Genomic DNA, 15,166 nt, shown 5'->3' on the forward strand with positions numbered 1-15,166 from the left:
TACAAAGGCTTTGATTCTGGATGACAAGAGATTAGAACATGTGCACACTTGTATTTTCTTGTTTCTGCTTATTCCAGTCTTCGAATATGATGATCAGTTTCTCTGCAGTTGAACTTGACAAAAAATAAGTTCTAGCCTTCATGATTTTATAATTTTATTGTTCTAGATACACATGGTCAATCAGAAAAAATATAGAAGAAGCTGTATTGAAATTATAATGATAAAATAGCATTTTATCTCATCTACAATTTTAGTATGGTACATATGCCAAATTATCATATCTAAGTACTGGAATAAAATTAGATGTTTATATCCCTCTAAGATAATGACTGATATGACACCACAATTTATTGATATCTGTGAGCCTGATTTTATGCGAAACACACATTAATAATACTGACAACTACAATTACATCCTTTCCTGAAATGAACTTCCATGAAAGGAAAGAAAAGGTGGATCGGAGCAGAGATGATGGATTCTAAGTCTTCAAATGCATGTTCTAATGCAGTGAAGAAACCCATACATAATTAACATAGGTGTCTTGATGTGCAGAGTTTATGTATACAAACTCAACCCCTGATGATCTATTTATCTTATGCTGTGAACACAAGAATTGAAGAAAAGAGGGAAATTGAAAAAAATCTACATTTAACATTACATTTAAATATATATATATTCTTATATATATATAATATATATATATATTATATATATATATTGGATTGACATGGATGCAAACTTCCCATCCCTACCACACTGTCATGACTTTTATTCTCCCTCAATATTTGTGAGTTTATCTAGTATAGAGTTTTGAGCCTATACTCAGAGCACTAGAGATGCTGAGACAGGAAGATAATGAAGTCAAGGCCAGCCTTGGCTCCCTACCAAGACCTGTCAAACAAACAAAAGAAACAAATAGGAACAAGGATACATGCAGATGCTCTTCATCCTCTTGCCTTTAAATTTACTTTTCAAAGTGAAATCTTTAATTTTATCAATAGGTTATTTTTTATGTCAGAGGAGAATTAAAACAACAGACCTCTGAGTCCAGGGATTGGCAGTTTTCTCTACAACATATGGAAACTCGCAGTGCCAGTCCAGAGGGCTGTGTTCGAAAGCAGTACACACTCGATAATTAGGAATGCATTTTCCTTGAAGGTAGAGTCAGAATGATGTTACATCACACAGTGACACCAGTGGTCCTCCATGAGTCACAAAGGGAAATATGAATATTTGTTGTAAGAATGTGTGAAAATGGATCTCAGATGACATTGTTCACAGTCAGCCCAAGTCCTCCCTCAGTTCCCTAGACTATACTACCACCCCACTAAAGAATAATTAGGAAAAATGTAAATAATCAAGCAAGACGAGCTAGGATGGAGAGACACACAAAACCAAGATGATAAGTTCTGAAAAGAACACATTTTAAACTACAATGGTCTACATATCAAGGAATATTAGATGAGGCAGGCTTGCCCTGTTGGCTGCTTTTGGATTAGACAGTGAACAATTGTTCTTGTAAGATATCTGGACTCTTTGTTCTAATGCACAGTTAGAACACCTGTCCACACTTAATTTAGAGTTCCACCCCAGGGATGGGGAAAAGGCCACTCAAAAAGCTGAATAGAGACAGAAAAGGAAACCTAGAGATAGGAGTGAATGGTAGGGAGCAAGAAACAAATACACCCTTGAGCTTTAATTATTTATTATCTGCTTGGGAAAATAAGAATCCACTTCATTTTATATTGTCCACCACTACCAAAATTTAAATAACAATACAAAGTTGAAATTTCTCTACTTTGTATAATTCTAATTTTAGACAGAATGTAGCGTTCTCGCCATGATTCTTCCACTCAACGTACTGTTTTCTTCTCTCTCTCTCTCTCTCTCTCTCTCTCTCTCTCTCTCTCTCTCTTTCTCTCTCTCTCTCTCTCTTTTTTTTTACTTTTTTTTCCTTCCTGGTTTCAAAATAGCAAACCTGGCTTACCAGAGATAATCCTTGTTAGCTTTAAGAACAATTAGTTTTGCAGCTGCAAGCAAAATGATTTATTGGAATAAAGCTTAAAGCACGCTCCTTTAAATAGGTTCTTTCATTTGCACGTGCAGTTTGCAAAAAGTGGAATGGTCTTTCTCTTCCTGAGAAGACAAATCCGGTGAGTCTCAGGCAGCACAGGGAGTCGTCTGCTGTATGTCATTGTAAGAGGGAGAACCTGTTCCTTATTCAAGCTTCCCACTGTATTTTCAGCGTCCTCTCTGCAGCCAATGAGGGTGGACTTTATCAGACTATGGTGTTATCGCCTGGAATCTGCTCAGACAGGAAGCACTGAAACCAAAGTAGCTGTTTACCTTTTCCTGAGTAAAGGGTGCTGAGCTCCAATCTGTAGAACAGAAACAAGAAAGTTCTCCTCACAGTACTTACTGCCTCGTGCTCATTCTTAGCTGCCTACTCTGTGCTGTGATATTAAATGCTATCGCTTTCCATATTTAATTTACAAGTGAAATTTTCGAAAGAAAAATGCAAAGGGAGCACGATGACAATCCAAAATTTAACTCTGCATCATTGGCCTGTCTTTTAATGAATGGTTATCAAAAACATCCTAAAGATAAATGAAATGTAACTCAATTCTTAAACTCCAGTCCCTCTACATGACAGGTTTGCAAATGTGGGGGCTGAAGCTATGGTCCTGTTGGTACAGCACTTGCCCAGTAACCATCCTATTTGTTTTCTCTAAAAGCTATCAATTACAAGCGTAACAAGCGAACATACGGATGGATAAATAGTTATGGTAAAAAGATTATATGTAGTCCAATAGGTAGGTAGGCAACATATCTACATAAACAATTGGTAAATAAGTGGAGCTAAGTTAGATGGGTAATCATTTGGTCAGAGCCTATACCTACGAAATCCCACACAATTGATATATGTTCCCAATGAGTAAAAAAATACACCAGAGACAAACATCCAGCAGTGACCACAACAGCAGCAGAATTCCTGAAGTAACTTTAGTACCTACAGAAACAAAACCAAATTTACTTTCTAATCTCTTAGATTGGCATGAAGATAAAATTTGTGAATTTTACCCTACCTTCACATTCATTTTTAAAGCCAAAAAAAAAAAATTGGAAAAAGCTGGAAGATATGTATTAGATAAAATTTAGGCTCAATAGTTCTGAATATATTAATGTTAAAATAAAACAAACATTTATAAATGATTTTCCCACTTCTACTTAGCTTCTGTGGAGTGAGTAAATATGACTGAGTTTTGGTGTCTTTTTGTTCTCACTTGGCTTTTGTCTGCTGTTTGGAAGTAGCAATTTATCCTCTGAATCTCAGTTTGTTTTTAACTCTGGAATGGAGGTATTGCCTTTATTTTAAAGGTTAGAGCAGCATGTCTCAACCTTTTTAATACTGAGACCTTTTAATACAGCTCCTCATGTTGTGGTGAATCCCAACCATAAAATTAGTTTTGTTGCTACTTCATAACTGCAATTTTGCTACTGATGTGAATCATAGTGTAAATACCTGTGTCTTCAGATGGTCTTAGGCGATCCCTGTGCAGGGGTCATTGACAGCTCCCAAGGGAGTTGAGAAACACACGTTGAGAACTAGTGGCTTAGAAAGTACACAGAATTATATGGGGGAATAACTAGGCTATCATCTTCAAGCACTCGAAACGTTCCCATGGTTACTGAATCCTTTCCAACTAGTAAAGGAGATAGTCGTTGAACGTATCTTATGTTTTATCACCTAGAATAATAATCAGAAGTTGCGGATGCAAATATAAACAGCAGATTTATAATAGCAGAGTTTTCTGCTATTACATTGGTGACATCAAGAGTTTTACCTACCTAGAACAGAAGACTGCGGGTAGAAGCCATTCTGAAAAAGTATGGATTTGGTTTCTTTACACTCAAAGCAGATTCACGGTATGATTAAATGTAAGAATGCAGAGGAATGCGGTGAACATTGATTGGCCCTAGGCACACATAACATAAGGATTCCATGTGGCTTTGGGTGAAGTTCTTGCTTCTGCATGATTTTCTGTTCGGTCAGTAGAAGAGTAGAACAAAAATGAAATTTAATCTTTTGAATATTAGTGAGAGACTCAGTGAGGCACCTAATCAAACAAACCACAAGTATGACCTGTGTCACATGAACAATCCTTAAAGAGTAAGCCTGCATTTTCATTATCACCCTAAGCCTCAGTATACTAGCACCCACGAATTGCTTGGTCACGGTTTCTAAAAAAATGTGTTCTCGAGCCTGCCCCACATGTGACCCATACATATACAGCCACCCAATTAGATAAGATGGATGAAGCAAAGAGGTGCAGGCCGACAGGAGCCGGATGTAGATCTCTCCTGAGAGACACAGCCAGAATACAGCAAATACAGAGGCTTATGCCAGCAGCAAACCACTGAACTGAGAACAGGACCCCCGTTGAAGGAATCAGAGAAAGAACTGGAAGAGCTTGAAGGGGCTCGAGACCCCATATGAACAACAATGCCAACCAACCAGAGCTTCCAGGGACTAAGCCACTACCCGAAGACTATACATGGACTGACCCTGGACTCTGACCTCGTAGGTTGCAATGAATATCCTAGTAAGAGCACCAGTGGAAGGGGAAGCCCTTGGTCCTGCCAAGACTGAACCCCCAGTGAACGTGATTGTTGTGGGGCGGGCAGTAATGGGGGGAAGATGGGGAGAGGAAGCCCATATAGAAGGGGAGGGGAGGGGGTAGGGGGATGTTGGCCCAGAAACCGGAAAAGGGAATGACAATCGAAATGTAAATAAGAAATACTCAAGTTAATAAAGATAAAAAAGGGACGTCGACGGTGGCGGTGGCGGCGGCGGCGGTGGTGGCGGTGGCGGGCGGCGAGGGCAGCGGGGCTGGGGACTGGAACAGCCGCCACGCGGACCGGACCATCCTCGTAGGCTCCTGCCCGCAGGCCGCGAGCGCGAAGACCAGGCGGCGGTGTGGACGCCAGACCAGGCGAGGGCGAGACTTACATGTGTGGGGAACCAGACCAGAAACACTTCTGAGTCAAGAGCTTGGATTCTGAAGTGTGGAAAGCACTGAGACGTGAAGATGAGTGAACTTGACCAGCTGCGGCAGGAGGCCGAGCAACTGAAGAACCAAATTAGAGATGCCCGTAAAGCATGTGCAGATGCGACGCTTTCTCAGATCACAAACAACATTGATCCAGTGGGAAGAATCCAAATGCGAACCAGGAGAACACTGAGGGGGCATCTGGCAAAGATTTATGCCATGCACTGGGACACAGACTCAAGGCTCCTTGTCAGCGCCTCTCAGGATGGGAAACTCATCATCTGGGACAGCTATACCACAAACAAGGTTCATGCCATCCCTCTGCGCTCCTCTTGGGTCATGACCTGTGCATACGCTCCTTCTGGGAATTATGTGGCTTGTGGTGGCCTGGATAACATCTGCTCCATTTACAATCTGAAAACTCGTGAAGGAAATGTGCGTGTGAGTCGTGAGCTGTCAGGACACACAGGTTATCTATCCCGTTGCCGGTTTCTGGATGACAATCAGATAGTTACCAGCTCTGGAGACACCACATGTGCCCGGTGGGACATCAAGACCGGCCAGCAGACAACCACGTTTACTGGACACACTGGAGATGTCATGAGCCTGTCTCTTGCTCCTGACACCAGACTGTTTGTCTCTGGTGCTTGCGATGCTTCGGCCAAGCTCTGGGATGTCCGAGAAGGGATGTGCCGGCAGACCTTTACAGGACACGAGTCTGACATCAATGCCATATGTTTCTTTCCCAAAGGCAATGCCTTTGCCACTGGCTCAGACGATGCTACATGCAGGCTGTTTGACCTTCGTGCAGACCAGGAGCTCATGACCTACTCCCAGGACAACATTATCTGTGGTATCACATCTGTTTCCTTCTCTAAGAGTGGCCGCCTCCTCCTCGCTGGCTATGACGACTTCAACTGTAATGTCTGGGATGCACTCAAAGCTGACAGAGCAGGTGTCCTAGCTGGACATGACAACCGAGTCAGCTGCTTGGGGGTGACTGATGATGGCATGGTTATGGCCACAGGATCCTGGGACAGCTTCCTCAAGATCTGGAACTAAGGCAGTAGCAGGGGGATGGATGCCATGGCGACTGGAAGACCATTCCAACCTTGAAGCGTTACTGCGATAGCATATCCTATCCAACCATACTAACGTGGACACCCACACCTCCCCTCAGAACTTCAAAAGGGCAAGATCTTTTTTTCCTTCACTTATTGCTGAAACCAAGAGCACAACTCCCATTAAGAGAAGGATCTCTGTGCTGTAAACTAAAACAAATTGTGCATTTTTCTGGGGCCATTGTCTTTGGTTTATTTTGTTTTGTTTTGTTTTGTCGTGGTCAAATTTTTAAAGGAAATACTACAATAAAAATGTTAACCAGAAGGTAACCCTGAGTATGATTGTGAGACAGTCACACCTTTTTATTAGTTCATTTGCATTTAAATCAGTGATCCTGATCTGTGGCATTCATGAAAAACAAGTTGAAGACTTTGTTTATCTGGAATTGTTTCTGAATATAAAGTCATTTGTAGCAAGACTTTGGAAGCATTCATGTTTCTTCCTTTAAATATATTCCTTTATGTTCAGTAGTTAAGAGAACCAGAGCCCATGTGGGTGTCTGACTGTCACTGATGCATTTTTGTCCCTGGCTTGCTTTTTTTTTTGTCTCATGTCACAGATGACTGTTTCATACAAACACAGCATAGTGGAAGAAAAAATTCAGAAGCAAAGTAGCCAAGCACATGTTATGATGGCCACGAATGCTTGGTCAGAATCCTTCCCTTTGCTCAGCAGTGAACTTATTCCCAGCACCCTTCCCTCCTCACTGTCCAGTTTCTGTTCTTTCCTTGGGTTTCCTGTGAAGTTGGAGGGAAGTTTGTAGTCATGTGACACTAGCCGTCCTGCCCCTGCTGTCAGATTTTTTTCTCCAGAGAGGTGCCTGTCCTGTGCTTGGATAGTCAGTTTGTGTATGAAACAATGTACAAATCAATGTTTTGAAAATAATGATCTCAGACTTTGTAAGTTAAATTTTAAACAATTTGATTGTTTGCCAGATTGGGTGGGTTTACTCTTAGAATCGCATGCTGTAGAAATGCTCTAAAGTGCATAGAGGACTCAGGCCTTAGATGTTCTTTTTATTTTAAGAAATAACCTCTTCAAGTTGTAACCCTGGCGGCTTTGTCCATTACTGTTGCTCTTCTGCACACATATCGGGAGCAGCAAGCGCTTTACACACTCGAGTAGTGGGATAAGTCACTGTTTTCTTTACTTTACGAGATGATAGTCCTGCTGGCTGCAGGGAGGGAGGGAGGCTGCTCCGCTGCCTCTCTGCCACTTCCTGGAAGCAGCCTCCACGGAACAGCCCTTGCCTCTGAGGCAACCATTTTTACACCGTGCAGATCTTCGTGGTTATCATCTCAAAGCCGTGTTCAGCGGCAGCGTTTGGACAGCGGTGTTCTGTGGGCCCTCCCATCCCCCTATATCCTGCACCCCTCATAGCAGTAGTGGCTTCACCATTCTGTTTTCTGCAGCGTCCTGTACAAAACTGTGCTGTGACTGTGCGGTAGGCCTGGACATGGCAAAGAGAATACAGCGAAGCCCCTTCTCTTCCTACCAAACGACTCTGTAGAGCTCTCTGCACCCTGTACCCTTTTCACCTTTTGTATTTAATTTTAAAGTCAGTGTACTGCAAGGAGGCTGGATGCAAGATAGATACTATATTAAACTGTACTGTTATTTAAAATGTAATAAAGCAGTTTGACATGAAAAAAAAATGTGTGCTCACCTCACCACACATTAAATATATAATTTTTTTATTTTCATGGCATAGCTACAGCCATTGAGAGTCTTCACACTCTCAATTTCCTTTTTCTGAATAACAAAATTGTACTGCTAAGATTTGGACTATATGAATATAGGTATAAAATAATTCAGAGCAAACCTATTATGGTAGCCTGGGGACAAGAGCCATGAGCTTCTCCATTCTCCTGTCTCCAGAAGGATAACAAAATCATGGTTTCTCTACAGTTTCAAAACTATTTATATTTACATGTAATTAATATGACTGGTAAATTTCCCTCTGCTTTGTCTTCATTCCATGACAGCATGGGGATGACCATACATTCTTATTATTTGCCTGCATTTTTTTTGAGTATCCCTTGAGGGCTTTCTAGAACTTCCTGTAAGATGTTATGTATAATATTGAAAATGCACATGCAAACAAATGCCATAGCTGATAATCAATTTGAGAATTAACAACATATTCGCCAACTTTTCCGCTTCTGATATTGTATTTCCTTATGTTATTTCTTTACGTCTTAATATTTAAGTTTGAAAAATAGAATGCTATGTTGAAAGCCCCCCTAAAGCTTTGAATTATCCAGCTAATTAGAATCTGAGAATCCTCAAAATTGTTTGCTCCTTTTTAATAGAGGCAGTGTAACCTGAGTGTGTACCTCAGAAGCAGGTCACTTGCCTTTAGCATGCCCAAGGCTCTGGATTCAATCCCTCTGACCACCAAATTTTAAAAAAAAGTAAGAAAACAAATAAATCAAAGTGTAAAGAAGATCTTTTAATTACGGTTACATAAAATATACAATAATTACCTCATCACTTTAATCTTAAATGAACACAGCAATTTATGTTCTTTATAGAGAGGGGCATTCTAGGGACAAAGGAAAAATGAGTCCTCAAGGAAGATTTCCATAATAAATCTTACAGAAAAAAGAAAAAGAATCTTATGAAATCTCTTTCTCCCTTGTAGATTTTTTTTTCTATTTAACATCCATCCTGACACATAACCCTAAAATATAGATCTGATGATGCATTTATTTTGGTGTCTTATAATGTATAATTAAAGAGTTGTCAAAAATGGAGGCCAACTTTCAGTGTAACCTGGCAAGTACATCTCCTTCAGTCATTAACATTGATTGTATTTGAGATGCTCTGAGATGATTCTAAAATATCAAGGATTTCCATACTACCTCTGTCACACAGGATAAGTGTTTTTGTTTATAGCAGAGAAGCTTTATCCATGTTTAAGAACTCATATTATCCACACCATTCATTATACCATTACCAGTAGCTGCTTGTTTATGAATGCACACATTCCCATGCAATCATGTTAGTGATTCACCACCTATATATTGTTCTTGAAAACTCATTTGGGGATTACAATTTGATACAGCCAACCAAAACTGATGTAAGCATGTGTTTATGTTTCCTAAAGTTTCTGTTTTGAAATATTTTGGTAAAAGAAAGGAGAATTTTCATAATGGTACATTGAAGAAAATTCTTCAGAGAATATAGGAAAAGATATTCTGAGCAATTATTTTTAAATTTATATTTTTATAATCCATCTTCCTTTTCAAAAACAATTGTTTTCTTCTTAATAAAATATAGTCCATAGTTTATATTTTTATCTGTTTATTTGATAGTTAGTCTATCTGTAAGGAATTCTTACTCATTATAAGGACTGTGAATGACCTCAGAGGAAGTAAATGTGTTTTAGACTCACCATTATCCTACTTATTTGTGCTTAAAACCAACACTATTTGCAACCCAGGGTTTCCTTATAGGACAGTTTTATAAGTGCTTTGCTAAATCAATAATGATAGTTTCATTTAGAAGGATAGTATATTTGGTGAACTAGGCAATGCTCAGTGAAATACACTAATAACTAAAAGCTAAGGAAGAAATGAAGTTACTGCCTTACAGCTCTCTTCCTGCCAGTATTTTCAGCTCCAAGTGTGCATCAAAATTCCAACATACAGAAACCCTTCAATCATCACGTCCTCACATAAATCCACTGTTAACAAGGCCTCCTAATTTTCAGATTGCCAAGGAAATCCAGTGCTTCCTCAGGGAAACAATCAATTCTCCTATAATCTGGGCTTTCTCAGAACTGTGCAGGGGCATTTATAACTTTTTTTTCCATTTTTAAAAATTGGATTTTTTTTATTTATATTTTAGATGTTATCCCCTTTCCAAGTTTCCCATTCATAACCCCCACCCCCACTATCCCATTTCCCATCCCCTTTCTTGTATGAGGGTATTCTCTCAAACAACCACCCATCCCTTCCCACCTCCCTGCCCTGACATTCCTCTATACTGGGGGGTCCAGTCTTGGCAGAACCAAGGGCTTCTCCTCCCATTGCTGCCCAATAAGGCCATCCTTATTGGATGGCCACATATGCTGCTAGAGTCATGGGTCTGTCCATGTGTATTCTCTGAGTGGTTGGTTCTTATGGTGTTGCAAGCCCCTTCAGCTCCTTCAATCCTTTCTCTAACTCCTCCAACAAGGACCCTGTTCTCAGTTCAATGGTTGGCTGCAAGCATTCTCCTCTGTATTTGTCACACTCTGGCTGAGCCTCTCCAGAGACAGCTATATCAGGCTCCTGTCAGCATGAACTTTTTGGCTTCATCAATGTTGTCTAGTTTTGGTGGCTGTATATAAATGGGCTGGATCCCCAGATGGGGCAGGCTCTGAATGGCCATTCCTTTAGTCTCTGCCCCAAACTTTGTCTAAATGTCTCCTCCTATGAATACTTTTGTTCCCCCTATTAAGAAGGATTGAAGCATCTGCACTTTGGTCATCCTTTTTATTGAGATTTATGTGGTTTGTAGATTGTTTCTTGGGTAATTCAAGCTTTTGGGCTAATATCCACTTATCAGTGAGTGCAGACCACGGGTGATTTCTATGAATGGGTTACCTCACTCAAGATATTTTCTAGTTCAATCCATTTGCCTATGAATTTCATGAAGTCATTATTTTTGATAGCTGAGTAGTACTCCATTGTGTAGATGTACCACATTTTCTGTATCCATCCTCTGTTGAAGGGTATCTGGGTACCTTCCAGCTTCTGACTCTTATAAATAAGGCTACTCTGATGTACTAAGAAGAAGAAGATATATTCTTTTTATTTCAGGATGAAACGTTCTGTAGATATATGTTAAATCTATTTGGTTCATAACTTCTGTTAATTTCTCTATGTCTCTGTTTAGTTTCTGTTCCCATGATCTGTCCATTGATGACAGATGGGGTTCTTGAAATCTTCCACTATTATTGCATGAGGTGCAATGTGTGCTTTGAGCTTTAGTAAGGTTTATTTTATGAATGTAGGTGCCCTTGCGTTTGGAGCATAGATATTCAAGATTGAGAGTTCATCTTAGTGGATTTTTCCTTTGATGAATATGAAGTGTCTTTCCTTATGTTTTTGATTACTTTTGTTTAAAATTCCATTTTATTCAATATTAGAATGGCTACTCCTGCTTGTTTCTTTGGTCCATTTGCTTGGAAAATTGTTTACCCAGCCTTTTACTCTGAGGTAACATCTGTTTTTGTCACTGAGGTGCGTTTTGGGTATGCAACAAAATGCTGGATCCTGTTTATGTACCCAGCCTGTTAGTCTATGTCTTTTTATCATGGAAATGAGTCCATTGATGTTGAGATTTTAAGGAATAGTGATTGTTGTTTGCTGTTATTTTTGTTTTTAGTGGTGGATATATGTTTGTGTCGCTATCTTCTTTTGCCTTTGTTGCAAGGAGATTACTTTCTTTATTTTCTAGGGTGTAGTTTCCCTCCTTGTGTTCGAGTTTTCCATCTATTATCCTTTTTAGGGTTAGATTTGTGATATTGTGTAAATTGAGTTTTGTCATGGAATATCTTGGTTGTTCCATCTATGGTAATTGAGAGTTTTGCTGGATATAGTAGCCTAGGCAGTCATTTGTGTTCTCTTAGGGTCTGCATGACATCTGCCCAGGACCTTCTGACTTTCATAGTCTCTGGTGGGAAGTCTGGTGTAATTATGATAGGTCTGCCTTTATATATTACTTGACCTTTTTCCCTTACTGCTTTTAATATTCTTTCTTTGTTTTGTGCATTTGGTGTTTTAACTATTATGTAACAGGAGGAATTTCTTTTCTGGTCCAATCTATTTGTGGTTCTGGAGGCTTCTTATATGTTTATGAGCATCTCTTTCTCTAGGTTACGAACATTTTCTTCCATGATTTTGTTGAAGATATTTACTGGCCCTTTAAGTTGGGAATCTTCGCTCTCTTCTATACCTACTATCCTTAGTTTAATCTTCTCATTGTGTCCTGGATTTCCTGGATGTTTTAGGTTAAGACTTTTTTGCGTTTTACATTTTCTTTGACTGTTGTGTCCATGTTTTCTATGGTATCTTATGCCCCTGATATTCTCTTTTCTATCTCTTGTATTACGTTGGTGATGCTTGCTTCTATGACTCCTGATCTCTTTTCTAGGTTTTGTATCTCCAGGGTTGTCTCCCTTTGTGATTTCTTTACTGTTTCATTTTCATTTTTAGATCCTGGATGATTGTGTTCAATTCCTTCACTTGTTTGGTTGTGTTTTCCTGTAATTCTTTAATGGACTTTTGTGTTTCCTCTTTAAGGGCTTCTACTTGTTAACCAGTGTTGTCCTGTATTTCTTTAAGTGAGTTATTTATGTCCTTCTTAAAGTCCTCTATCATCATCATAAGATGTGATTTTAATTCCAAATCTTGCTTTTCTGGTCTGTTGGGATAGCCAGTATTTGCTTTGGTGGGAGAACTGGGCTCTGATGATGCCAAGAAGTATTTGTTTCTGTTGCTTAGTTTCCTGCACTTGCCTCTTGGCATCTGGTTGTCTCTAGTTGTCTTGCTGTCTCTGACAGTGGCTTTACCCTCCTACAAGCCTGTGTGTCATCTTCCTGGAAACTGACTTTCTCCCAGCAGGATCTGGGTACAGAGAACTGAGGGACTGGGTCAGCTCTGCATGCAGGCAGAAACCTGAAGATTGCTCCTGGGTTCATGTTTCCTGAGGGCTCCAATTGGGTCCCTCAGAGCAGAAGTGTTGGTCTTTACCTCTGCTTTCAGGTATGTCAGCACTCCTGGCAACTGGCTTTCAGCTCTGGGTACAGGCAGAGATGGGAACAATCCTCTCTCTGACTTCTCTTAGATTTCTATTTCCAGAGGGCTCTGGGTGCGTTCTTTTTGGTCCCAGAATATGAGCAGAAGTATTATGTCCCCCCCCCACTCCCCGAGCTGTCAGGATTGTCTGCACTTCTAAGAGTCCAACTCTCTCCCTCACATGATTTGAGTACAGATAGCTGTGGATAGCTGTGGGACACATCAGCTCTGGGCGCAGGCAGAAACTAGAAGGGTCCTGCCCTAGACTGCTCCTGGATTCGTGTGTACTGAGGGTTCCAGTTGGGCCCCTCAGAGAAAAGTGGTCTTACCTCTGCTCTCAGGTGTGTTAGCGCTCCTGGCAACTGGCTTTCAGCTCTGGGCACTGGCAGAGACTGGAAAGATCTTCTTTCTGACTGTTCTTAAGTTCCTGTATCCAGAGAGCTCTGGGCAGGTTCCCTCTTAAGCCGGGAATGTGAGCAAAAGTGGGGGGGTTCTCCCCTGAGCTCTCAGGATTGCCAGCACTTTTGAGAGTCTGCAGATCTCTCCCCCAAAGTATGGGTACGAAGAGCTTTGGGATTTGGTCAGTTCCAGGCTCAGTCCTATAATTTTTATATTATTTTGCAGTATAGCATTTTACAAGCTTCCAGGGTATGACATTTTCGGAGGCATGATAGTCCATTTTATATTCTCAGTACTCTTATTTTGGGAGTAACCACTATTTGGTATTAAATTAATTAATGTCTTAACTGCTGTGTCTCATTCAATTATAAGCACTTAACTACACTTACTAATGCAGATGTATCTGATTGTTGCAGGTACTGGTCCAATATGGCTGAATGAAGTGATGTGCTTTGGGAGAGAATCGTCTATTGAAAACTGTAAAATCAGCCAATGGGGAGTATTAGACTGTTCACATGCAGAAGATGCTGGGGTCACTTGTACTTCATAATGTATCATATTTTCAGTTACATTTATGAAATTGCTTTCGTAAAACTATTTTTGTTGCCCTGCTCTACTAAAATCATTTTAATAATAGTAAATGGACTCACAATATTGGTAATAGAAAGGGAATATTTGAAATGAGTGAGAATAGGGTCTTAAACACGGCAAACTTTATGTTTATGGATAAAGGATTCAAACTTCTCACAATGGTTAATGTTGATTGTCAAATTGCCCAGAATTTACAAATGCCAAGAAACACAAAAATATGGTTATTCATATTAGGGCATTTCCAGAGAGATTTAACTGAAATAGAATCGTTGGTAGTGCCGTTCATGGGCATGAGATGCTGACTGAAATAAAAGCAGTGGGGCACCATCATTCATCTCTTTCAGCTTCCTGCCTGTGAACACAATATCACTATCTAGAACATGCTTCTTTTACCAAGATGGACCATTTGATGCCATGAATCAAAATAAGCTCTTCTTTCCCAAGTATCATTTGTGGCAATAAGGGAAAAGCTAACCGAAGTCTTTTTACCAGAAGTGGGGTTGTCATAAACCTCATGGCAGTTTGTCAAATTGTTGAATTAATTTTCTGAAAGAATAAAGACAAGAAATCTGAGCCATAGGCTATAGATGACCTAGAATGGTATAAGCAGGACTTTGGGATATTCTGATAGAAATTTGGATTTTAGACTGGTAAACAAATACATAAATGCGTAAGTAAGGAAAACAAGAACAATAAAGGCCCATTTCCAAAGGCTTCAGAATGAAATAAGAATTATATAATGAACTGAAAAGAGGCATTCATGTCACATGCTGACAACTACTCTGACTTCATTCTATTTGTATTCTGAGACTTGGAATAAGACCAAGAGACTTATTTCTTTAATGTTAAAACTTCAAGATATAATAGAATTGGGGTGTGGCATTGTTACAAGTCTCTGTTCTTACCCATATCTGCAGTGACAAAAGGCAACAAGCAGAGAAGGTAGATATGTCAACTCTGCAGTTTTAGGGAGAAATAAGCATAAGCTGGTTTAAAGTTGTTGACAAAGATGTTAAAGAGAACGAAATTGTAATTTTTAAAGAGATTGGAAAAATTAATGAGAAGCTTCATCCTTTGCAGAAGAAAAAAATAAGGGGCCCTGGTGGCAAAACCATTGAAAGGCTCTAATGTATAAAAAATGCAAATTTATTTGAAAGGATAAAAGTTAAACTGAAAATTTTACTCAAGGGATTCTCTGTTAGAAAACAATTGCC

At 39.8% G+C, this 15,166-nt stretch overlaps 2 protein-coding genes across 2 annotated transcripts in view; both read left to right on the forward strand.

Moving 5' to 3' along the window:
• The window catches only part of Msr1 (macrophage scavenger receptor 1), a 72,999-nt gene extending 59,088 nt beyond the window's left edge, over positions 1–13,911 (forward strand). Inside the window, exon 10 of the mRNA XM_032919059.1 lies at positions 13,778–13,911. Coding sequence (XP_032774950.1) covers positions 13,778–13,911 — 134 coding nt within the window. The remainder of the gene's footprint in view (positions 1–13,777) is intronic.
• On the forward strand, positions 4,923–6,443 carry LOC116914660 (guanine nucleotide-binding protein G(I)/G(S)/G(T) subunit beta-1-like). The gene has a single exon (XM_032919062.1). It carries the CDS (start codon positions 5,092–5,094, stop codon positions 6,112–6,114), a length of 1,023 nt encoding a protein of 340 aa, XP_032774953.1. The 5' UTR covers positions 4,923–5,091; the 3' UTR covers positions 6,115–6,443.
• Positions 13,912–15,166: the final 1,255 nt, after the last annotated feature.

Source organism: Rattus rattus, chromosome 13 (genome assembly GCF_011064425.1).
Source record: "Rattus rattus isolate New Zealand chromosome 13, Rrattus_CSIRO_v1, whole genome shotgun sequence".
NCBI classification, from domain to species: domain Eukaryota; kingdom Metazoa; phylum Chordata; class Mammalia; order Rodentia; family Muridae; genus Rattus; species Rattus rattus.

Excerpts from the sequence above, each read along its gene's own strand:
- LOC116914660 (XM_032919062.1), top strand. The coding sequence starts at position 5,092 with ATGAGTGAACTTGACCAGCTGCGGCAGGAGGCCGAGCAACTGAAGAAC.